The sequence below is a fragment of the Saccopteryx leptura genome, chromosome 9 (genome assembly GCF_036850995.1).
Source record: "Saccopteryx leptura isolate mSacLep1 chromosome 9, mSacLep1_pri_phased_curated, whole genome shotgun sequence".
In the NCBI taxonomy this organism is placed as follows: domain Eukaryota; kingdom Metazoa; phylum Chordata; class Mammalia; order Chiroptera; family Emballonuridae; genus Saccopteryx; species Saccopteryx leptura.
In genome coordinates, this window is record NC_089511.1 from 76,405,367 (window position 1) to 76,430,433 (window position 25,067).

Here is a 25,067-nt window from a genome sequence, read left to right on the forward strand (position 1 = left end):
AATGTGAAGAGCCCTGGCTCCCTGGGGGGGGGGGGGAGCCCAAAGCAGAGCCTCCATGCAGAGGCCTAGGCCTCCCCATCACATCCAGGGGGTGCTCTCTGCAGCTCCCAGGAAGCAGCGTCTATGGGGGCCTGAGTCTGGGCAGCCCATGGAAAAGAAAGCAGGGCCAGTAAGGACATGCGGGTGCCTCGGAAAGGGGACTCACCAGGAAGCTGTGCACGCTCCTGACGCACAGCACTCCCAGGCACTTTTCTGTGGTTAGAAAATATATGCTTTTTTAAGAATGTGACTTTCAAACAGAGCTAAACATTTAATCACACACAATGTGTGTGTAGGAAATCCTTTTCTGCCCCCATCCTACAAATATATGTAGTCACCTTTATACAGAACTGTGTTTGTCTGTAACCAGTTCTGGAAAGCCCTCCGCCCCACTTGCAGTGAAGCCAAGTGGACTCCTCCAGGAGGCAGCCTCGAATCTTCACTGTTCACCACACACCTGGGAAGTTTAAGGTGATTTGGAAGAAGTCAAGCTTTGGTTTCACTGTCCCTTCTCCATGACAGATGAAGTCATAGGTCAGAGATATTTCAGCCTTCTTTCTCCATTCCCAAGTGTGTCTGCTGTCCCGCGTGGATTCCTACAGCTCCTTCTCACTGGCCTCACCATCGTTGCTGTGCTGGGCCTGTTGCCTCTGCTGCACCAGCTGCTTGTCCAGTTCCCGGAGCTGCTTCAGAAAGCCCCGGTTGGGTAGGACACAGCGGTTCTTGGCCACTTGCTGAATGGCATCCACCAGGGTCATGTTCCTGTGGATCATCAGATAGGCCAGGACTAGGGTCGCTGACCGGCTGCGGCCCATGGCGCAGTGTACCAGGATCTTATCTGCAATGGAGTGAGGAGAAGCAGCAGCAAGTAGTAATCATTACATTCTGCACCCCCACGCACTCTCAGGGGGTGACGAGCCAGTCTCCCTTAAGAGTATCCTTCATGAAGCAGTAAAAATTAATTTATCAAATTTCAACCCTTGGTTACACTTCTTAATATTCGTGATGAAATGGGATGTACACACAATGCACTTGGGCTGCATACCAAAGAGCGATGCTTATCTCAAGGAAAAGCACAGGGGAGATTGAGTTGCAAGCTGAATTAGCCACTGTTCCGTGAATCACCATTTTTACTTAAAAAAATGAATGGCAGAGGAACGATGGTAATTCAAACTTGGGTATTCTCAAAAATGAACAAAGTCAGCCTGTCATGTCAAGGAAAACTGGTGGTATTTATTGCCAGTGATAAAATGCAAGCTTCTGAGGAAAGATTAGATGTTCAGAAAACTTTATCACCACGAAGTTGACAGTTTCCCAATACTTTGAAGATTTTTATGTTAAGATCAGCGATGAAATTAACAAATGTGTTTTGTGATAATACACAGTGAAAAGGGTCAACATTTGAAAGCTCTACATAACTTTGTAAACCAATACTTTCCAAATGACCAGTACAGGATGTTGTAGAACCATGCATGGGTAAAACTTCATTCAAAGTGCAAGACAGATCAATGGCTTTTCATGTAGCTGAGTATGAAGTTCATTGACATGGCTTCGGATTCCACAGCACAACTATCATTTGTCAAGTTTGGGTGTAAAGAAGAACATCCACAGTTATCTGAAAAGCCTATTAAAGTATCTCTCCCTTCTCCAACTATGTACTTATCTAAGTAAGGCTGGGTTTTCTTCACCTACATCAACCAAAACAGCGTATCATAACAGACTGAATGCCGAAGCTAATGAGATTCCAACTGGATTCTAACAAGCCTAACATTGAAGAGATTTGCAAAAATGTGAATTAATGCCACTCTTCTCCCTAACTATCTTTGGAACATATACTGTTTCATAAAATGTTAATATGCAATGGTGTATTTCATTATTTTTAAATAATTAAAATTTTCAATTTTTCTTTCTAATAGGGTAATATTGATAGAGATAACCTATATAAACAAAAGCTCTTTGAGGTCTTCAATAATATTTAAGAGTGTGAAAGCGTTCTGAGAATAAAAAGATTGAGAACTAGAGTTCTAAAAGAAGCTTCACAAAAATAAAAGCTCCCTTTGGCCACCACCACAGCAGTAGCTGGGCCCAGCCGAGAAGCCTTGATGTGAAGCTGTTTCCTCATCCACCATTTGGTGGCGCTCTAGAGCTCACATAGCATCAATGTGCATTATCTCATTTCATCCTTAATATAACCTTCGAGGTTTCGTTGTCATCATCCCTGCTTTACAGAGAAGAAAACATGCTTAGAGAGGTGAAATGACCAGAGGTCACTCAAAAAGCACTAAAAATAGTTCAAAGCAACATACATTGAGCCCTTACTGTGTGCGGACACTGGCCATTATGCTCTTGAGACAGAGAAAATGAGATTAGGCTCTCTGGCTGTAACCACCACTGCCACCCAGTGGCCACCCTTTCCTGGTTGAGCAACCGCTCTGCTGGGATTGAGCTGGCTGGGCAGCTTGAACTTTGTGACCCAGTGCTGTCCCTGTTCCTGAGTCTCGGGCCTGAGGCCTGCAAGGGTGACCAAGAAGACACTCATCGGCATCCCCAGGTTTCTGGAGCAATGGTCAGCACGCACAGCAGCGTGAGAAATCCAGTAGGCACCAGGATTCTCTCTCCCCACCTACCCTGGCTGGAGAGGCCTGCACTCCAGCCGACCGGACTCACAGGAGGCCTCTCCCCACACCATGCTGGCACAGAGAGGTGTTCCACGAAGAGTTATTCATTTTATCACAATTCACTTTCACGAATCTCCACAAGCTACCCAGGCGGCCCTCCAAGCCTCCCTTCATGCTGCTGAGCTACAAGACTGGCTTCATCGCCTTTACCTTGTGCCGATTGCCCAGAAAGGAGGGCAAGAAGCCGGGCCGCGTCCTTATTGCTGGGTTGGGTTTGGGGGCGGCTGGCCCCCACATGACTGTGCTACCTCTGGCATTCTAATCCCCACAGACTGTTCCAGGGGCTGCCTGGCCCCTTGCCAGCTCTGCTGATAACTAAAGCGTTTCTTCCTCTACTGGCAAAAAGGGTAAATCCTTCTGTCATGACTAAATGCTTGAAACAGATGAAAGCTGTAGTTCATTAAGTCTTTTTGGGAACCTGAAATCTGTTAAGTGGAAGGAGGGGGAAGGGAGAAGGAGAGGGTTGGAGAAAAAGAGGGGGAAAGAAGAGGGGGTGGGGTGGGTGGTGCTCAGCTCCAGCAGGAGGTCCTGGAATGGAAGTTTGTTTTTATGGCAGCAGCACGAATTCCATCGGCCATGTGAGCTTAGTAGGGCTTCCTGGGGTAAAGGGCCTGTCCCCAGACTCTCAGGGCACTTGTTCCCTCTGCTCTGGGAGTTAGACATCAGCCCACGAGGGCCCAGGACAAAGGCAGCACTGTCAGTGGTGGCATTTTCTAGATCAGTGGCTTTCAATCTTTTTTGTGTGACTCCTGGAAATGCTATAATAAAGTTCACAGCTAACGCATATATAGCCTCACCTCACCTCACCTTACCTCATATCTTCCAAGTATGTTGTTACGTGTTTTTTATTGTAGTCAGTCCTCACAACAACCTGATGAGATGGATAAAATGATGGTCCCCATTTTTCAGAGGAGGTAGTTGCAGTGCAGAGAAGTGACTTGTCCAAGCTGCACAGCTAGGAAGTGGCAGAACTGAGATTCAAGCCTAGGCCCCCGCGCCAGTCAAAGCTCTTAAATGCAATGTGGTATATCACAAGTGTGTGTGTGTCAGCCAAGTTTCACAAAATGACACATACTTTTATTACGAGCAATACCTGCTGATATTTTCCATTCTTTTTTAATCTAGTCAATGTTTTAAAAAGAAATGCTGGTTGCACCCTCTACATTGTTTTGATGACTCACTATAGGTCACAATCTATGTTTGAAAAAGTGGTAATTTCAATGAAATATTTCCCCTTAGGCCTTTATGAAAAGTTGAATTCCCACAATCTTATGAAGAAAACCCCAATTTCAAATCTCTACTGCTTCCCATTGCATACTTTCACTTGTGACCAGAAGGTAGGCTCTGTCACTTAACTCAGACATACAGGCTAAGACCCCCAAGCCCCCCCCCCCCCCACCTTCACCATCACTATCATCTCCCAGGTGCGTGCTTCTAAACAACCTCCCTCCTTGGTTTGAGGGATCCCTTTGCCTGTTTCTGTCTCATGACCTTGGAACATGCCTTTCTCAACAGGATGCAAAGTCAGAGTTCATACTTCTTCCCAAACCATTCTGGAAGTCCACAGAAAATGGGCACGTGGTGTATTTTGAACTGCCCAGGGGCAGGCCCGTCTGTGCTGCAGTGAGGCAGAAGACCCTTAAACACCCTGAACATGGGATTTGGTTAAAGCTTGGAAGCACCACAGAATCAATCTCCCACTCAAAAGCAGACTTCGTTTATTCGTACCTGCGTTATCCATAATAGATTTTAAGATGGCTTCAAAAGCGGCTTGTGGACTTTTCGTTTAAGAAGAAAGAACAAAAGGAGAGTGGTGATACTAAGATCTGATCTTTAGAGCCTTATGGTTTCTGTTCCTGGGTTTCTTAGAAGAGTTCATTAAATTAAAACCACACTAACTCGACGCCGAGGATGCCGCGCCAGGAGCAGTTAGGCAATCCGAGCGGCGTTCCCACGCAGGATTTTGTCAGTACTTGTTTTTCTGACGAAGAATGACAAGTTCAGTCATTTCAGGTCCTATAACCAGCTGGAATGTCTCACTTTCCATAATATTTGGGGACTTCTTACACATCACAGTCATCAGATGCTCAAAATAAGGGCAAAAGATTCTTCCATGAGGCTAAGTGACAGAAGGAATTCCCACTGGCTTCTGAAGACCTCTGTGACCCTGGTCACATCACGTGGCTTCTCTGGGCCTCTGCTTCTCCAGTCTCAGGACAGGACAGTAGACTAAATTATCTCCAAGATTTTTCAAGAGTGACTGAGGTTGCCTGGGGATTTCTTTCAGGAAGGGCAGAGCAGGGTAGGGCAGGGTAAGAGTGGCCCCTGGGCTGCTCCCAGGCCACAGGTGCAGCTCCACAGCACCATAAGCAACACTCTCCAACAGGAGTGAACAAGAGGAGCTGCGAGGGCAGCGGTGGGCAACAGTGGACTTGGCAGAAACTGGCCAAGAAAGAAGAGGAAAGATGAGAGAAAGGAAAAGAGATGCCTTGCCTTTTGTCCAGACTGTCCATCAGCACCTCTTACATCAAGAGTATAATAAGAAACATACGAGTGGGCCTGCCTCTAAAATGCTAGGTTTCCAATGCTTGACTAGACACAGCCAGGCCGCCAGCACATGTGGCATCCCCATGGTTTGGCATCTGTGACTGCGCCTGTTGCTGCGCTAAGCGGCATTTTCTTCAGTTACTTGACCACTCAGAACACAGGTTGCAAACGAACAGCCATTGGATTTCTTTGATTTGGTCTCCACAGCATTTTAAGAAATTTTCTATTTGTTGCCAATGCTTAAAAAATGAATGATTTTACACTAAACTCCAAGATTGGAGATATTTCTTGAAAAGTCATATCTACCCCATTTGCACTGATTCTCACAAAACAAATGTTGGTGAGGACTGAGTGGCAGCTGCCCCCTTTGGAGGGGATATGAGGCTCTCCGCTTAGCCACAGTGTCCCCTAGCTGCAGCTTCATTCATTCACGCTCTCTGCCTGGTCCAGAAGGGTTGGCCTTCGAGGCCTCAACTCAAGGAATTCTTTAGATATGCAAGGACACAGGGCACTGAGGAAGGAGTGCGGCCTCCCACCGGCAATGCGGTCATGTCTTGATGCCCATTCCCAACCAAATGATCCGGACCCCACTCCTTGCGTATTCTCTGACCTGCGTATGGACGCGTTCCTCTTTTTTTTTTTTTTGTATTTTTCTGAAGCTGGAAACAGGGAGAGACAGACAGACTCCCGCATGCACCCGACCGGGATCCACCCGGCACGCCCACCAGGGGCTACGCTCTGCCCACCAGGGGGCGATGCTCTGCCCCTCCGGGGCGTCGCTCTGCTGTCGCTCTGCCACAACCAGAGCCACTCTAGCGCCTGGGGCAGAGGCCAAGGAGCCATCCCCAGCGCATGGGCCATCTTTGCTCCAATGGAGCCTTGGCTGCGGGAGGGGAAGAGAGAGACAGAGAGGAAGGAGGGGGGTGGGGAAGCAGATGGGCGCTTTTCCTATGTGCCCTGGCCAGGAATCGAACCCTGGTCCCCCCGCACGCCAGGCCGACGCTTTACCGCTGAGCCAACCGGTCAGGGCCCGGACGCGTTCCTCTTGACCCTCTCTTTGTTAGGTGCTTCCGACCACTTGGTTTACCAATCACTATCCGCACCAGCTTGACATCTCCACAGTGAATCTCTGTGATCTGCCCAGGCCTAAACAGGACTCGAGAGCCCCATTCTTTCCTGGTTCGGCAGTGAGGGCAGACTCTAAAATTACATGCTGGGAACCAAAAACAAGCTGTCATGTGAGTATATCATTACTAGTTCAAAGTTGGAATGTCTTTTTTTCTTTTGGGACTGGAAACTTTATTATGATGATGTACATGTGCTGGTGTGGTTATGCGTTTCACGGTGCATGACCTCTCTTTATCAAACACATCTGAGAGCCTGCTGCGCACCAGGTTCTATGCCGAGTGCTTTATGTCCGTTACTGCTGAGCCTCATTATAACCTTTCAAGGTAAATATTTTTAACACCAGATGGAGAAACCAAGCCTCCGAGAAATCACAGTTAGGGAGTTGTGCAGCGTGAATTTGAACCCAGCCCTGTCTCCCTCCAAAGCCTGCCAGACCCCTTCCATTAAGGGGAAGGCCAAGGATATAGTAAGGGCAAGTGAAACAGAAGGATTGGGGACTTGTACTGTAGTTCTTTGTTTTTTCATGTCAAATATGTTTTCAGTTAACTTCAAATGCTCTGAGGCGAATTTTACCTCGTGGTGATGAGTCAGAGTCTAGTTGCTTTTTGATCCTGCCTGGAAACTCAGAATGTGCGTGGAAACACAAAAGATGGCCCATAAATGGACTCATAAAAGAACAACTTTGAAATGAGGCATCCCTGAATACAAGCACTCCAGCTCCATGAGTTTCTTTTTATCACGACATTGCTTTGTGAAACAAAATAACAACAAATTGTTGGTGCCTACAGCTGTCTGTGGGGCCAGGGCCACCTTGGGATGGCCATCAAGGTCTGGTTCTGTCCGGCAGATATGGCCTAGACCTAGCCACAGGTTGCAGGCTACTGAAGCAGGCCAGTTGGTCAGGCAGTGAACCTTGTCATCTCCACCTCTTCTGGTAAGAAAGGCGTTCAGTGTAGCAGTCCCTCCTTACCCGGGGAGGATATGTCCCAAGACCCCCAATGGCTCCCTAAAACCACAGATAGTGCTGAATGTAAACAATTTCAACTCTGCTGGAAATGTGGCAGCAGCTGCTTTATTGGCAGATGCAGCCTCTCCAGTAATTTTTATATTTTTGGAATACCTGAATCTCTAACCATCCCTCACTTGCAGTAAGTGGTTTGGTGTCACTTATTTCAGGGGACCCCTTACTCAAATCTTCATACAGGCTCAGTGCTTTCTGGTGCCACAGGTTGCCACCCATCAGAACACATTTTCTGTTCTGTCTTCCATCCACAAATTTAATGCTTTTTCCATCTTAATTAAGCACTTATCTATGGCCTTAACTTTTTTGCAGTTTAAGGTGTGACAGCAAAACTAGCACAAATTTCTTCTTTCTTCTTCACAGTTTCACAGATGGAAGATTCCTTCACAGTAAGATCTTAGCAACCTTAGCATACAATTTTTTTTTTCTATCCCTATTAACTCAAGAACTTTCATCTTTTCACTTTCAGATTCTGTTTGGCATATCTGATTTGCCAGCATCTCTACTGTTGCACTTTGGGGCCATTAAGTAAAATAAGGGTTACTTGAACTCAAGTACAGCGATATGGAGACAGTCGATCTGATAACTGAGCTGGCTACTAAGTGACTAATGGCAGGAAGCATATACAGTGTGGATACACTGAACAAAGGGATGATTCACGTCCCTGACAAGATGGATCAGGTCATTGCAAGATTTCATTACACTACTCAGAATGGCATGCAATTTAAAACTTATGAGTTGCTTATTTCTGGAATTTTCCATTTAATATTTTCAGACCAGTGGATGATTGCAGGTAACTGAAACTATGTAAAGTGAAACTACAAATAAGGGAAGACTACTGTAACTGGATACCCTGGATTATGTGATGGTCCCATAAAGGGTTATGACACATGGAGCTGATGTCAGAGCACAGATTAGGGACTTGAAGTCCTTCTGGTCTCTATGGAATGCCACTGAAATACACCCTGCAGCAATAACTGTATATTGTCGTACCTGACGGATTCCTAAATTGTGTCCTTCTCCCCAAAACAGCATTGTAGCAGCCCTGGCCGGGTTGCTAAGTGGATAGTGTCGCCTAGGCATGCCAAGGTTGGGGTTTGATCCCTAGCTAGGGGCACATTTGAGAGGCAATCAATGAGTGCACAACTAAATGGCACAACTAAGTGGAACAATGAGTTGATGCTTATCTCGCTTTCTCGCTCTTTCTCCCCTACCCCTCAAATCAATGGAAAAATTAAGAGTAAAATAGCCTTGTCACCTTTCCCTGGATTAGGGCAGCTAAAACTGCATTTTGAGTGCAAGGACTAGCACTATGATTTAAAAGACAGCTGATCAACCTTGGGAAACTTGGACATTACAGGTGCAAAGCTCAATCTCAAATACAGTTTGCCACTTAAAAAGGCTGGTTGTCAGCTTTCTACAGGAAGCCTAACTAGACTGAGTGTTATGGGAGGTGGAGGGGGTAAGGAAGCTGTGGGCTTGCTTGGTTGGCAGTAGAATTTGAAGTCTTTCCACAGATTTCCACTCAAGTCAGCTCCCTGAGAATTTTCTGGCATCAATACCCTTGACTACTAGTCGGGTCTGGGCATAGGCACAGTTAGTGTCCCCTGAGCATCCCAGCTTTGAGGGGTCCCAGACCACCCCACTTCTGGAAGTATCACTGATGTGCCTTAAGAAAGAGAGATTCAGGCCAAAGGCCTCTCCTCTGAACCCTCCCGATGCCAATTCAACCAAAGCCCCGCCAGCAGCACGCTGAAGTGGGGCTTACAGCTTCCAGGGGCACAGACCTTTCCAGCTCACCCACATGTAACCCTCACAGGGCCGGCTCTGCTTTGCGAAGGGAGCAGACTCTCAGAGTGCATAGAACCCTCTCCCGGGGAGGGGCGGGGCCTCTGGCGGGGGTGGGGCCACTAGTGGGCTGCAGGTCTCTTACTGTCTTCCGAGTGGAGCGCAGCGTCAATGAAAGCGGCCGCGGAGTAGAAGAAGATGCTGAGGTCAAAGGTGGGCACGTCGTCGGCCTCCACTCCGTGGTACTGGATGGCCATGTCGCGGTAATAGTCGGGTCCCGTGTCCACATTCCAGCGGCCGTGGGCAGCGTTCAGCACATGCGTGAAGCCCGCCTTCTGCAGCCCATAGCGATCCAGCGCCGTAGCCCTGGGCGCAAAGGAGGGAGGCAGGCTGGTCGGCTGGGTGGCGCCTTAGCCTGGAACTGGGGGAGGGGAACTAGGAGGCCGTCCACTGGTTTCTGCAGTCGATTCGGCTTCCAAAATAAGGTCTAGTTAGCGGAATGAAGGTCCAAAGCCCTGCCCTTATTGACCCTTGGGCACGGGTGTCCTTTCTTGTTTTTGGCTAGGGTGCTTCAAGAAGGGAAAGGGGTTGGAGGGTGTGGTAGGGAGCTATTCATTTGTACGGTAATTCTTTCTTCATTCACCAAATACGAAAGAGTTTGCTTGGTGCTGGACACTATGGTGGCTGCAGGAAAGGGCTATCACCAGCCAAATCCTCCTGCCCCAAAAGGCATCCAAAATAAGCCGTTTGTCAGGCACAGCTGAAAGTAGGGCAAAGGACCCCCTTCACAGGGCCTCAGAAGACTTTAAGTGGCCTATCCTCTGAACCCTCCCTCTGTTTATAGGGTTTGGAGGTTGAGGTTTGAATGAATATTGAATGAATAGTTTAAGACAAGCCTTTTAGTACTAGGTTTTATTGGGATTGGGCAAAATTCTTTTTTTTTTTTTTTTTTTGATGATCAAGAATGCATTCATTTAGTTTCAAGTTGGCCCAGCACTTCTGATAGAAACAATCAGGTTATAAAAATATATAACCCATAGTTTTGGCCCTTAAAATAGCTGAAAATCTGAGAAGCTTAAATCTGAGTAGCTTAAAAAAAAAAGGGAATAAAACTAATTTACATAAAATTATTAGAAAGCAGTGACATGTTGATTGGCATGATAATGGCTAGACATGGTAAGAGTTTGAAGAGGAGCCAGATGGGTATGTGTTTCAGTAAGGAGAAAGACTGTTCTTTGAATGGCAACAAAGGGGAAGGGGATTGTTTCTGTAGTTTGGTGGGTACATCAAGATAAAAACATAAAAAGAACAATGAATTTCAGGGCAGTGAACATGGTGCGAGCTGGGATCCGGGGGAGACTGTCCTACTGAAGTACAAAGCACACACCAGCAAATAGTGAGGAGGGACACCTAGTTGTGAAGGTCCCCTTTCCCTGGGGGTTTGTTGTACAAAAAGCAGCCAGTGAGAAGGGCAGGTTGACTGACTGCAAGCCATCAAGATACTACGCCACTGCATCGCTAAACTGAATCTTGAGAATTTATTCCCAAACTAATCAAAAACAAGAAAGCTATACATGTAAAGACACTTTGTGCCAAGGCAGTCACAGGAAAGGAAAAACTTTAAATACAAAATGAGATTGGGCAAAATTCTTGGTATTGAGAGTCACAGGATTGGTGATCATAAGGCAAAACCCTTGCTCTAGTGAGTGAATCACTAGTTGGGCAAAGCACTGTTGTGAGAAGGAGAGCTATTTGAGCAGTCTGTTGTTTCAATTGAATTAGGGGCATTCCTGAAGCCAACAGTGGAGTTATTTTCTGGTTTATAGCTTTAGCTTTCTAGGCAAGAATGTCCAAGAACAAAGTCAATTCACGTTGAAGTAGGTGGCCTTGGAACATGGGGCAGAGGAAGCAGGGGTTATTTCTGCCTAGAGATGTCAGGGGAGACTTTATAGGAAAAGGGTTTTGGGGCTTGCCTTACTACAAGGTCAGTCCTTGGCAATGGAGGGGAAGAGGAAGTCAGGGCATGCCAAGCCAAGGAGGTAGCGCAACATAAAAAATGGAGGCTGGAGATAATGAAGGCCTTTCAGGAAATTTTCATTATTTCCTGTATATAACCATTTATCCCTAAATAATGGTTTAGATTCTATTGTACACCAGGCATTATCCTGGGTCCTGATGTTGCAGCAATAAACACATTAGTCAAGGTCCTTTAGGAAGCTTAGATTCCAACGGGGATAGCAAATTAACAACAAATAAATAAACAAGGTAATTTCAGATATCAGTAAGAGCTATGTAGAACAACCATGGTCCTGCTCTAGATAAGGTGGTCAGGGATGGCCACTGCTAGGAGGTGCCCTTTAAGCAAAGACTGAGGAATGAGAAAAAGCTAGGCCGGGAAAGAGTTGGAGGAAAAGTATTTCATCCAGGTAGAGGGAACAGCAAGTGCTAAGAACAGAAGGGAAATAGTGTGGCTATAGCAGCGAGAGGTGTGGTGCAGGAGGAATTTGGACAGGTAGGCAGGGGAAGGGTCATGGGAGGCCCTGGACGCCAGAGGAGAAAGAGTTTGGATTTTATTCTAAGTGTGCCACACAGGATTTTAAGGAAAGGGTGAGCATTGTTTATTTTTTTAAAGTTCAGTCTGGGCCCTGGCCGGTTGGCTCAGTGGTAGAGCGTCGGCCTGGCGTGCAGAAGTCCCGGGTTCCATTCCCGGCCAGGGCACACAGGAGAAGCGCCCATCTGCTTCTCCACCCCTCCCCCTCTCCTTCCTCTCTGTCTCTCTCTTCCCCTCCCGCAGCCGAGGCTCCATTGGAGCAAAGATGGCCTGGGCGCTGGGGATGGCTTCTTGGCCTCTGCTCCAGGTGCTGGAGTGGCTCTGGTCGCAACAGAGCGACGCCGCCCCCCCCCCCCCCCCGGTGGGCAGAGCGTTGCCCCCTGGTGGGCGTGCCGGGTGGATCCCGGTCAGGCGCATGCGGGAGTCTGTCTGACTGTCTCTCCCTGTTTCCAGCTTCAGAAAAATTAAAAAAAAAAAAAAAAAAAGTTCAGTCTGGCTGATGTGTGGAGGGAGATGGTTTGGAGAGGGGCAAAAATAGAAGTGGGAGCTCTGTTGGAGGCTGTCACAGTTGTACAGCCAAGAGAGGGAGGTGGCTTGGACTTGCTGATAGGTTGGGAATGGAGGCAGGGAGGAGGGGACTGGTTTGGCCAGAGCATAGGATGTGAGAGGACTTTTCGAGAGGGAGTGTGGAATTTAATCATGGAAGTGCTTGGGTGCCAGGATCTGTATTTGGGAGTCAAGGAGAGCTTTTGATGTTTGGGGAAAGGTGATCCCATCTGGGCTTTAAAAGATCATCTCTCTCAATAGCACAAAGACCACTGATACAGCTCAGGGAAGAGGTGACAAGCATCTGGAGCCATAGCAGTAAGAGGCCAGAAGTGGCACTGTGCCCCAGCTGAGGGCTTATCTCAAGGCCACTGGTAAAAAGACATGGACGGAAGTGGCCATAAGGGATGCCAACATGGGTCAGCACCCTTGCCGAGAGGAGCCCTGCCACAGGAACACATGCCGTGGCCCCTCGCTGAGACCCCTTATCAATTGTTGGTTTCCTAGAGCTTTGTGTTTGCTGTGAGAGGAACTACAATGGAGTCCAGTGTTCCGGAAGGAGCGAAACACAGGCATGGAGCTTTCGGGAACACTTGCCAACAGCCCATTAGAACCGAGGCATAGGGAGGTGGGGGTTCAACCCAGCCCCCCAGCTGGCCTTTGGTGCTGCCATCCTGATTATGGAACACATTTTGCTTTCAATTTTTCCTTAGAAAGGTCTGCTTTTCATTTTTCTTCTTGTCCCAAAGTATGTATACAACAAACATAATATTTTGGGGATATAGATCTGTGCTCAATTAAAGGCTCCACTAATGGAGTCGGTCTTGCTGAATAGCAATCAACCTCACTTTGAGGTTGAGCTCAGTGGAAAAATTAAAATTAACTATCCTTGACAGGAAGTTTCTATCCACCATAAAGACTGTTCTCTCTGGGTTCAGCAGCTGGGGTTCAATATAATCAAATGGCAGTTGGAATAAATAACTGTTTGCACTTGGCTGCTTTGGGGGTCAAGGATCGGGGGAGGGGATATGCTGCAAGACTCCCTGCAGGACACCTTTATGTTCACCCCACAGAGCCAGTTTTGCCTGGTGTCCAATGGAGGGAAAGGGCTCGAGGGCAGGATTAGACCTGGTGGGGATTTGCAGCTCGCTGCAGGGCCCTGCGGCTGCCTGGCCTGGGGAGGGGAGGCGGGTCCTCACACGCTGCTCCAGGGATTCCCCTGAGCTCAGTGTATTCAGAGTCCAGTTGAGGGCTCCAAAGAGAACCCACGGCAGAGGGGGGGTCTACACATCAACAGGATGACTCAGGAGATGGGGCTGTGATGGAGGCAGATCCCCAGCTGGCCAGGATATCTAGCTCAGCAAGTATTGGGAGTGGTGGTAGCGGTGATAGAGAGTGCTGTCTGGCATTGTATTGCTTCTTGTTTTTTGTTTGTTTGTTTGGTTGGTTTTAAGTCTACCTGCTCAGATATGTGATGTGTAAAAAAGACTAAGAAAGGTGCCTCTTCCGAAGGAGAAAAACTCAGAAGAAAAAACAGATCTAGTAATTTACTTCTAGAATCTCAATGATGCAAGAGCTTTAGTTTCTGGTTGTTTAAGAAAAAAATCCTAGATGTAAGCAATCTGTCCATTAAAAAAGCATATGTAATCTAATTATAAAAATAATACATAATCAATGCAGAATGTGGAAAACATCCCCTCATGCACTCACACAATCACCTGTATTTCTAACCCCCAGAGAAAGATCATTTGCTTTTTGATATAATATCTTCCAGTTGTTTTTGTATGTATAGATTTGTATGTTTTATATAGAGATTTATCTGGGAGTACAATACTGTATATGCAGTTTCAAAAACTTTGGGATGGTGATATTATAAACATCTGCCCCAGCCAACCTATGCCCTTCAAGAGATGTTTGCCGTTCCATTCTGTAGGTAAGTCTCAGTTTTACCTCACCAAGCCCCTATTGTGGCCATTTGTCTTCTCTCTATCTCTGTCTCTATCCTTACCTCTCTCTCTCTCTCTCTCTCTCTCTCTCCTGGAAGAGGTTTGGCAAGTATTATAAGAAACACTATAAAACAAACAACTTTGCTGTGTTTCTTTGGGCACATCTCTGATTATGTCCTTAGGAGATTTTTTAAAGTTGTTTTTTGACAGGATGTTTTCCACATTCTGCATTGATCATAGTGGGTCAGTGGGTATGAGCATGTTTAACACATTTGAAACTCTTACTAAATTATCCTCCAGAAAGATTGCTCAAATCATTTCGAGTTTTATTCTTTGCTGTTTGCTAATCTCATAGGCAAAAACAAAAACAGAATACCACCAACAAAATGGTATCTCATTTTCATAATTTGTTTTAGCAATGACGTTGGACATTTGCTCACACATTTATTGGGCTCATGCAGTGCACTTTTGAAGATGTTGTCATGTTCCTGTTTTTGACCCAGTTCTTCCGCTCCCGGTGAACCTCACCTAGCTCTGGATTCTACTCCAGATTGAAGGGCCAAGGAGGTGGCTTCCTTCCTGCACCACCCCGTTTCCTCAGCCAGACCTTCCCTTCCCTTCCTTCCTCCTGTAGCCTGGCCCAGCTTCCTTCCAGCCCCTCTGGACTTCCTTCCAGAAGCTTGCTGCTTCGAACCTCCCCTCCCCCACTTTAGGAAGTAACTGAGAAGAGGCTGCTGGGAGCAGTCTCCTGGGGAAGCCCTCCTGTCATTCCACTCTTTCAGGCCCCGTGGTGCTCTCCTGAGTCCCAGCCTACATCCGTCAGCATCCCCGAAAGCCCACTGTCCCAGGGGTATGCGCTCACACAGAGGGGAGCAGGGACATGCCCGTGCATATCTGGGCAGCCCTCCACCAGCCACAGGCAGTGAGAAACCAGCTGTCCCAGAGTGCCAGGATCCTGCCATGGGCATTGAAGAATGCCCACTAATAATCAGGCGGTTCTCCACACCCTTGTGTCTGTGAGGACCCGCTGATTTCTTGCACCTAATTATGGACTCCTGTTGGCTTATGGCCTGTATCCTGCAATCTGGCACCTTACTTATTCTGTCTGATAAGTGCAACACTGTTGTGGTCTCACATCATTTCATGGACATGACCCTGATGGTGACATTCTCCTCTTTGACCAGACCTGTTCCTTGCAGGTGGCTTTTGAAACACCAGATATATTTCTAGCTTTTGTTCTCAGTTAATTCACCTGATATGAAGTGAAACTCACTGGTTTTCTAGTTTCTTGGTTCTTATTATTTGCTGAGGATGAAGCTGTTTGGTTTCGAGGCCCCTCAGAAAATAGAGGCCTGACAGGTGTTGTTATCATAAGTTTAAACCACCGCATGAGCTAAAACAACTGAAGCTCTGGGACCCCCAGTTTTCTTTTTTGTTGAATAGAACCAATTACACTGGCAGTACTTTCCTTATAAGATTCTTGTAAAGTCTAATGATGTCATATTTAAGGGTTTTTTTCTTCTTCTTTTTTTTTTTCTTTTTATTTTTCTGAAGCTGGAAACCGGGAGAGACAGACAGACTCCTGCATGCGCCCGACCGGGATCCACCCGGCACGCCCACCAGGGGGCGACGCTCTGCCCACCAGGGGGCGATGCTCTGCCCCTCCGCTGAGTCGCTCTGCCGCGACCAGAGCCACTCTAGCGCCTGGGGCAGAGGCCAAGGAGCCATCCCCAGCGCCCGGGCCATCTTTGCTCCAATGGAGCCCTGGCTGCGGGAGGGGAAGAGAGAGACAGAGAGGAAGGGGGGGGGGGGGGTGGAGAAGCAAATGGGTGCCTCTCCTGTGTGCCCTGGCCGGGAATCAAACCCAGGACCTCTGCACGCCAGGCCGACGCTCTACCACTGAGCCAACCGGCCAGGGCTCAAGGGTTTTTTTTGACAGGTTAAAAGATAAATTCAAGAGGAAAAAAGCAGTAAAAAATTACACCAAATTGTGATCAGCAGTTATCCCTGGGTAATGAGATTATAGGTAATGGGAATTTTAATTTCTTTTTTTTTGTCTGTGTTTTGTAAATTTTTGGTGACAAAGATGTCAGTCACATAGTCACATGATAATTTAAATATTTATATAACTATGATTTTTATTGATGTTATTTTCTTAATTCTCAGGAGAGACTATTGCAAAGGTGGCGTTGGCCTTGTTAATTCTTGTTAGAAATCCTTTCAGCATCTGCTCACTCCCTAGACTCTGGTCCTCCAAGGATGGAGGCTGGAGCGGACAGAGAACACACAGGACGTCTGGTTCAGAGAAATGCTGCTGTGTTCACGATTGGACTAGGGATGTGCTAAGCGGGAAGGGGAATGGAAGGCAGCTTTTGAGGCCTTCCCTGAAAAGCTGCCACCAGTGGGAGAAGCCCAGCCAGGCCAGGGCCTGCTGCATCTCCCCCCTTTACCTGCCTGTGGCTGGTGTCCAGTTACCAGTTACACCTAAGTCACCTTTGATATTTGGATGTTTAGAGTTCAGGTTTTCTAGGTCTTTAGGTAACATTTAGCAGGTTAATATGTTTTTGCTGCATCCTAAACTCGCCGTGGCCCGCCCTGGAAGCAGGTCGAGTGTTTGCTCTACATGATGTTTTGAGGCTGGATTAGTTCTTTTTGGGGGTGGAGGGTGGAGGGAGAGGATACAGCTGTCCTGGTGTCCCAGTGAGAGGCCGTCTCTCAAACTGAGGACTGTCTCAGCTGACTGACTCGCCTTCACCTCGCTTTCCGACCCCCTTGGGGACAGGCCAGCCTTGGCGATGCCTCTGTGTTTTGAGGCAGTTCTGGTTGGGAGCAGAAAACAGAAAGGGCAAGAGAGACACTAGAAAGTGAGCTCAGGCTGGGTGGGGCCAGCCACAGGCACGAGAGGAGTCGGGCTTTATGGGGGTGAGGAGGGGCAGCTAGCTGTTGATGACCCTAAAAGGTAAACCTTGGCAGCAGTTGTATTTTTAATACAAATGGGGAGCTGCATAGGATCCCCACCATTCAAGCCACAGAACAACCTAACAGCGCCCTGGTGCTGGTGGGAGGGAAGAGAGATTTCTCAATTATCCTATTTCTGCTGAGCTCTGCCGTGGGAGGCAGCCCTGCCCTGGAATTTGCAATCACTTTGACAGCCAGGATATTTCCCCTCCCGCTGACTATGGAGGGAAAAAGAAAAAGAAAAAAGATTTTGCTAAGCAAATGAAAGATGTCAATGAGATTAAAGTGAGAATATTTAAATTACAGAAATTGAGTGCTTTCAAGCATACTCAAGCACTTTGGAAGCACCCATTTAGGGACTGCTGATTGATAAGAGGTGATGAATTATTCTTACCTCATCATTGATGCCAGCCCCTGAATCTCTGGGGGGCAACACTTGGTTAACCTAATTTGAATCTAATTTAAATGACTTAAAAATAATAAAACAAGTATGTGCTTGAGTCTAATAAAGTCTAATTTATTTAATAGGACATTTCTTAAAGAATTTTATCTTAGAGCTGGAAAGTACCTTTTAAATCAAGCTTTTATTTTACAATAAAGAAACTGAGTCCCAGAATAGTAAGATGTTTGAACTCTGGGTCCTAAACCCTGCTTGCTGGCTTTTGCTGTACACCATGCTGACACTACAGTTCTTGTGGTGGCAGATTCAGACTCCCTACCAAGATATAGGAACTGTGTGGGGAGAGGGTAGCGGTGTCTTGAGTGAGATAGACTTCCCCATGAGAACATCCTAGAGGTGCCGAGTTGGCCTGGCCCGACCCCCTCTGCTAACCCAGCACACTGAACACGAGTCACTTCCCCTTCCTATCTGTGGCCTCTTTTTACTGGGTTGGGATGGTGGAGCCACCTCTGCCCTCCTCTGGGCTGGTAAGCAATGGGGACATAGAGTCACCAGGAGTCCCACTTGGTGAATCGTTAGAATAAGCTGGGATTGAGAAAATGCTTTAGCAATTCTGCAGCCCACAGGGCTTTGATGTGGCGATGCCTCCTTAGGCCATAGGTCACCTGGGTCCCTGGAAGGCCAGGACAGTGTCTATGCAGGAAGCTGGTATATGAGCTGGAGAAGGCCCATTAGGAAGGACCTTCCTTCCAACCTGCCGTTGGGCTCATGATAGCATCTCCTGGGAAACATTTAACCAGGGGTGTTTTCTTAGCCCAGAGAGACCTGTAGTGGCAAAGCATAGTAACCGTTCTTTACTTTCCTCTCACACCGTGAGTCAAGTTACTAGAACCAATCTGATTTAACGTAGTTACTGAGTGTGCCAGGCCTTGGACTAATCATCATATGTATTAACTCACTGAATTCACATCTTATAGGTAAAGAAATTGAAGCTCAGAAAGTTTGAGTGGCTTGCTCAAGGCCACAAGGAAACTAGTATTTGACCCAGATAGTGTGGCTCCAGAGCAGACGCTCAGCCACTCTGCCCCTCTCCATAAAAGAGCCTTGAAGAGAGAGGACGGGGAAGGAGTGAGCTGTGTTGTGGGTAAGTCTGGTCTCCAGAGGGTTCCAGGCATCCCTGGTCTAGGAGCAGCTGGTGGTTCTGGCTGCCCAAGGACATCCATCCTTACTCCTGGGTCCTGACCACCCTAACTTCCAGAGCCTTGGTTACTAGCTTTCAAAAATCTTGGGTGCTTTTAGGGAAAGGAAGAACTCAACCTAAGCGCAAATATCAAATTAAAACTGAGGCTTTATGCACGAGGAGCCAGCTCTGAGCTTCTCACTGGTTTGGGCAACACCGGTAAAAAGGCCGAGGGACAGGCCGCCATGCCTGCTCTCAGCAGGGTGACACCCTCCATGTGGTTGCATTGGCAATGGGTTGGCTGCTCCCTCACTAAGCATCTGTGAGTCTCATTAACCTTGTTCAGTGGGTACCTTGGAGGAGCCCTGAGCAGAGATGGGGACAAGCAGCAAGTCATGCTGACTCTCACCTCTTCCCCCTACTGTGCACACGGGTCACACACACTGACTGTGGAGTTGACTGGCCTGTGCGTGTGTATGCATGTGTGTGTCTGGGGGCTTGATTAGGCAAAGCTGGGCAAATTGAAAGGGCAGTGACATTTTTTTGGTGGAAGGAAGCAAGCATCTCTTATTGCATCAGACCCTAATGTCTGGCACTCTATCAACTAGAACACGTCTGTCCTGCTCAGACACTCTCAACTTGACTTTCTGAATAAAGCACCGGGGCTGGCATTCAGCCTTCCACGAGCTGCTGTGACCTGCCTTCCCCGGTTTCCTTCTGAGTAACATTAACAATCATATTTTCATCTGTCTCTTACTGTGTGATTTATAAAATGCTTTCACATTCCAAATTTCTTTGACTTTTCTTATTAACCATTTTTAGAGATGAGGACAGAGGCCCAGAAAGGTCAAAGGACCTGCCTAAAGCCACTCACCTGCAGCAGACTGTGGCTGGGGTCCATGGTATGTTATCATTTAGAATATCCACCGTCCCTCCATGGGGTAAGTTACATTTTTCTGCCCTACTGATGTGAGGCTTTCGCATGCACTTGCTTTGGCCAAGGAAATGTGGACCTCAGTCTGGAGTAGAGAGACCTGCAGTACAGTACAGAACTGGCCCTCCATGGACATGTCATGTGAGTGAGAAATAAACCATTGTTCTGGTAGGCCGCTGAGACGCTGGGGTCCCTGTCCCTGTGGCATGGCTGGCTAAGCTGACCACACAGTGGTAGAATTGGCTTAATCCCGGATCTTTGGAAAGTGCCCTTTCTACCGCACCCATCCCCTTTATTCCAGCTCAGTCACCCCATTTCTTCTCACCTCTATGGCTTTTCTCATTCTGCTCCCTCTGCCTAGACTTCTGTTGAAATCCTACCCATCTTTCAAAGTCAAGCCTGGAATTTACCTCTTCTGTGATGCTTACTCGGATCTATGATATAGGCGCTTAGTGAGCACTTACTCACAGCAGTGTGCCAGCTACAACTCTAGCACTGGATTTGTTTTAATTCATGTCATCTTTACTCTATGAGGCGAGCCCCGTTACTGTTGCCATATACGGAGAATCCAGGTAAAAGAACTTGTTCAAGATCACAAAATTGATAATTGGTAGAGCCAAGGTGCAACCCACACTTCTTCCACCCCACTACCTGCTTCTCCTTCTGTTTCCTGTTGCATTTCTACACATCTCCTCACCTGGAAATCAGCTTCTTTATCTGACTGACCACATTTTCTTGATTTGGGTTAGAGTATAAAATCTATCACTTATTGATAGTATGACCTTGGGCTGGTCACTTAATTTCTCTGAGCCTCATGTCACCTTTGCATCCCCCACAGCTCACAGTAAGGTGCCAGTAAATACTGACTGACTAACCAACTGAATGGATGAACTCTCTGAACCTTGGTTTGTCCATTTGTAAAATGGGAGCAATAAATGGTATCTCCTTCCTAAGGTTGTTACAGAGTTTAAACGATGCCTCACATGGGGCATAGCACATGGTGAGAATCCAATACAATTTATAAGCTATAGGAAAGGTAGACATACTATATAATATACAGAGATAAGAAACTTCTCACTAGGGATTAGGGAAAACTAGCTCCATGGTAGAAGTAACTTAAGTAGATTTTGAAGAATGCGTAGGATCTGGACACAGAGATGAGGTGAAGGGAAGGACATTTTAGGCAAAGGGAACAGCATAGATAAAAACACAGAGACAGTTTAAGTTAAAATCTTAAACTCCCTCCCCTCAGTTATACCACTATTCGGATCAGATCTGAGGAAATAACCCTAAACATGAAAAAAAATTTATGTATAAAGATATTCATTGCAGCATTGTTGATAAAAGTGAGAACATGGAAATAACCAATATGTCCAACAATAGGAAGGTAGTTAAATAAATTATCTTTGCACTTGATATACTATTGTATATCATAATATTATAATTAAATACATGAGAAGTATGTAATAAGGGAAAATTTATGAATGATGCTATGTGAGAAAAGACAAAATGAATGTTTAGTATGGTTACAACTACATGAAAGCAAATTTTGAAATAAAAAATAATATACAGAAACCTAGGAAATATATTAAAATATTAATAAGAATAGGTTTGGAGTAATTATCTTTGATGATTATTTGGGGAAATTTAAAAGTTTTCTTCCTTACATGAATCACTATTTTATTATTATACTTCATTGGCACTGAGTACTTACTATGTATTAAGCACTACACTGATATTCTACATATATTATCTCAGTCCACACAATGCTAGGAAGAAAGTTCTCTTGTTAACCTATTAGAAATAAGAAAACTAAGACATATTTATAAAATGAGCATATCTTTTATAATAGGCAAACCATATATTTATTACATTTCTTTACTATTTTGTTATTAAAAGATAAGAGATTCAGGTACCCCCTCTTTTTTGTTACTTCAAACTGTAAAACATTGTACATATATCCTCATGTATTGGGATTCTTATTTCTGTATATTATATTTTTTTGTAAATTATATTTCTTAAAGTGATATTTGGGGTCAAAGTATATGTGTACCTGTTTTATTTTTAATCACTTTAACCTTATAGAAAAGAAGCAAAAATAGTGCAGAGATTATTTGGCAATAAAAAAGGAATAAAATACTGATACATGCTACAACTTGTATGAATCTTGAAAACATTAGGTTAAGTGAAAAAAGCTGGTCACAAAGACCAAATTTTATGATTCCATTTATGAACTGTCCAGAATAGAAAAGTACTTAGAGACAGAAAGTAGATTGGTGGTTGCCTAAGGCTGGGGGGAGGTAGGGATGGGGAGAAATTACCTAATGGGTTCAGGGTTTCCCTTTGAGGTGATGAAAATGCTTTGATATTGGATAGTGGTGATGGTTGCACAACTCTGTGAAGGTAATAAAACCACTTTAAATGGGTGCTTTATGGAATGTGAATTATATCTCAATAAAGCCATATTGTAACAAAAAGTATGGAGAGTCCCTGTATACCTCTCACCTATGTTCCCCGAACAGTCACAACTGGGAAATGATTGATAAATCATAGTACAGCTATACTATGGAGTATTAAAAATGAAGAAGAGTGTGTATATATGTGTATAATATGATTTTTATCCTAAATATTGTTTAAGAGAAACAAAAACCCTTTATATGTATGTATATGTTTCCTTATGTTTGCAATAATATGCATAAAGTAGTAGAAGTATGCAAGTAAATGTAATACTGGTTACTCTGTGGTAGAATTAAGAGAGGACAAAGGGAAATTATGCAGTGTGTTTTTATAGCCCTCTGTTTAATTTAATTTAGTACAAAAAGGCATGTAATTTTTGTAACTTTTTCAATTTAAAAATATTAAGGAAAAAAAGAACAGACAAGGAAGCTGTCCTGGGTTTCCCATGACTAGACAGTTATCTAAGTTTTAAGCAGCATAATATGTGTGTTAAAATCACATGTGCAGAGGCCCCGTACCATCTGCTCCTTGGAGAGATGGAACGTGAGCTAGAATCCTGAGGGATGGAGGGAGGATTTAAGATGAAAACTTCTGGGATGGGCCCTGGCCGGTTGGCTCAGTGGTAGAACGTCGGCCTGGCATGCGGGAGTCCCGGGTTCGATTCCCAGCCAGGGCACACAAGAGAAGCACCCATCTGCTTCTCCACCCCTCCCCCTCTCCTTCCTCTCTGTCTCTCTCTTCCCCTCCTATAGCTAGGGCTCCATTGGAGCAAAGTTGGCCCGGGTGCTGAGGATGGCTCTGTGGCCTCTGCCTCAGGCGGTAGAATGGCTCTGATTGCGGCAGAGCGATGCCCCAGATGGGCAGAGCATCGCCCCCTGGTGGGCATGCCGGGTGGATCCTGGTAGGGCAGGTGCGGGAGTCTGTCTGACTGCCTCCCCATTTCCAAATTCAGAAAAAATATAAAATAAAAAAACTTCTAGGATGAACAAAAGTACATTTGAATTTCAGTTTTCTGCCACCTTCTGGGCTGTGCACCTTAGGACAGTTAACTGCTCTGAGCCTCAGTTTCCTTATCTTTAAAATGGGAATAAGGGCCCTGGTCAGTGGCTCAGTGGGTACAGTGTTGGCCCCAGTATATGGATGTCCCAGGTTCAATTCCTAGTCAAGGCATACAGGAGAAGTGACCATCTGCTTCTCTTCCCTTTCTTTCCTCCTTCTTTCCCTCTTCCCCTCCCACAGTCAGTGGCTTGATTGGTTCAAGCATGGCCCCGGGCACTGAGGATGGCTTGGTTGGTTCCAGGACATCAGCCTCAGGTGCTAAAAATAGTTCAGTACTAGAGCATTGGCCCTAGATGGAGTTGCCAGGTGGATCCCGGTTGGGGTGCATGCGGGAGTCTGTCTCAGGATCTCCCCTTCTCTCACTTATAAAATTTTTTTTAAATGAAATAAAATGGGAATAAGTAAATGACCTCTTTTATAGGGCTTTAATAAAAATAAAATTAGATCGTGTGTGCAAGACGCTTAGCACAGTGCCTGGCACAAAGTATTGAATAAATCATAAGCATTATTATTACTAATATTATTTATATTAGGAGCTGCCTAATTTTTTGAGGAGTGGGGAATGGTGGCTATAAAAATCTAGAGAAGGAATCATGTTAACATAATAAATTAAAAATTAAAATTAAAAAATGTTGCAAGATACAAAAATCTGTTGTGTTTCTATACACCTATAACCAACTGTCAGAAAGAGAAATTAAGATAACAATTCCATTTATTTTTTAAAAATCTGAGAAGGAGACAGCAACCTGAAAATTTTTTATTATTGAGAGAAGGGGAGATCCTGAGACAGACTCCTAGACCCACCTTTTACTTCTCCACACATACAGGTTGATGTGCTCCTGTGCCACCAGCCCAAGAACTGACTTCATTTTTGCAGATATTATACCCAGCTAAAATAAAAGACTATGTTTTCCAGCCTCCCTTGCAGCTAGGAGGAGGGGAAGTGTAGGGTAGGACTTCCGTTTGGAAAGATGCCCTTTTGCTCTTACTTTCCATCTACCTTCCCACAGTCTGGATCTTAGAGGTGATGGCTAAAGCTCTGTGAGCAGTCTCAGCCCGTGCAGCAACCTCAGAGAAGAAAGCCACACCCTCGGGAGGGTGAAGGAGAAGCACAGGAGCCTAAGTCCCTGATGACTCTGGAAACCCATGCCAGTCCCAGCTTGCCTTCCTCTGTACTTCTTTCATGTGACGGCAAAATCAACCTCTACCTTACTTAAGCCCCTTTCCTGAGTTTTCTGTAATATGAAGATAAAGCCAGCCCTAACTAATAGAGTTCTCACAGAACAACTAACCTGAACAGCAAAATCTGATGGCCAGGGGGTGGCAAGAGGTAAGATCTAGGGGAGGGGCTGGCTGCCTTCTCCTGGGCTTGGCCTGGGCACTTACTCATCGCCAATGTAGAGCTTGGGCCAGACCTCATTGACGTGGGTGTACTGGGGACTGCCCTTCCAGAAGAGACGCTCCAGCTCGAAGGCTCCCGGGGTACAGTAGTCCTCTGCCTCCTCTTCTGCCTTTGGCAGCAGGCTCGTGGCAGATGAGTAGGCATTTTTGAGACTTGTCTTCGCTTCTCTGGATGTCATTTTGGAGCCAATGGATTTTCTCCTTCCTGCAGCTGGTCATGGGAGAAGGTGAGGATCAGGTTAGCAGGGGACAGAGGTAGGGAATGGGCTTCATGAAAAGAGGTGGGAATAAGATGATCTCAAGACTTGGCAGACATCCCCAGGCCTGCATGGTTCTGCTTCCTGCCCAGGCCACAGAGGCAAACAAGGAGGCCATGATGGGAGCTGAAGGACATGTCCCGAACATTCCAGTCTCTCTGAGCAAGAGTGCTGGGG

The 25,067-nt window shown here is 46.0% G+C and overlaps 1 protein-coding gene and 1 long non-coding RNA gene across 4 annotated transcripts in view; one reads left to right on the forward strand and one right to left on the reverse strand.

Moving 5' to 3' along the window:
- Positions 1-24,812, reverse strand: DUSP29 (dual specificity phosphatase 29). The gene is made up of 3 exons (XM_066349852.1): positions 24,619-24,812; positions 9,347-9,567; positions 1-877 (listed from the first exon to the last, which is right to left on the reverse strand). The coding sequence occupies exons 1-3, from the start codon at positions 24,810-24,812 to the stop codon at positions 636-638; spliced, it is 657 nt and encodes a 218-aa protein (XP_066205949.1). The 3' UTR covers positions 1-635.
- Positions 24,787-25,067, forward strand: part of LOC136381299 (uncharacterized) — a 35,205-nt gene continuing 34,924 nt past the window's right edge. For all 3 annotated transcript variants that reach the window (XR_010747051.1, XR_010747049.1, XR_010747048.1), the window contains exon 1: positions 24,787-24,860. This is a non-coding gene — a long non-coding RNA (uncharacterized lncRNA). The remainder of the gene's footprint in view (positions 24,861-25,067) is intronic.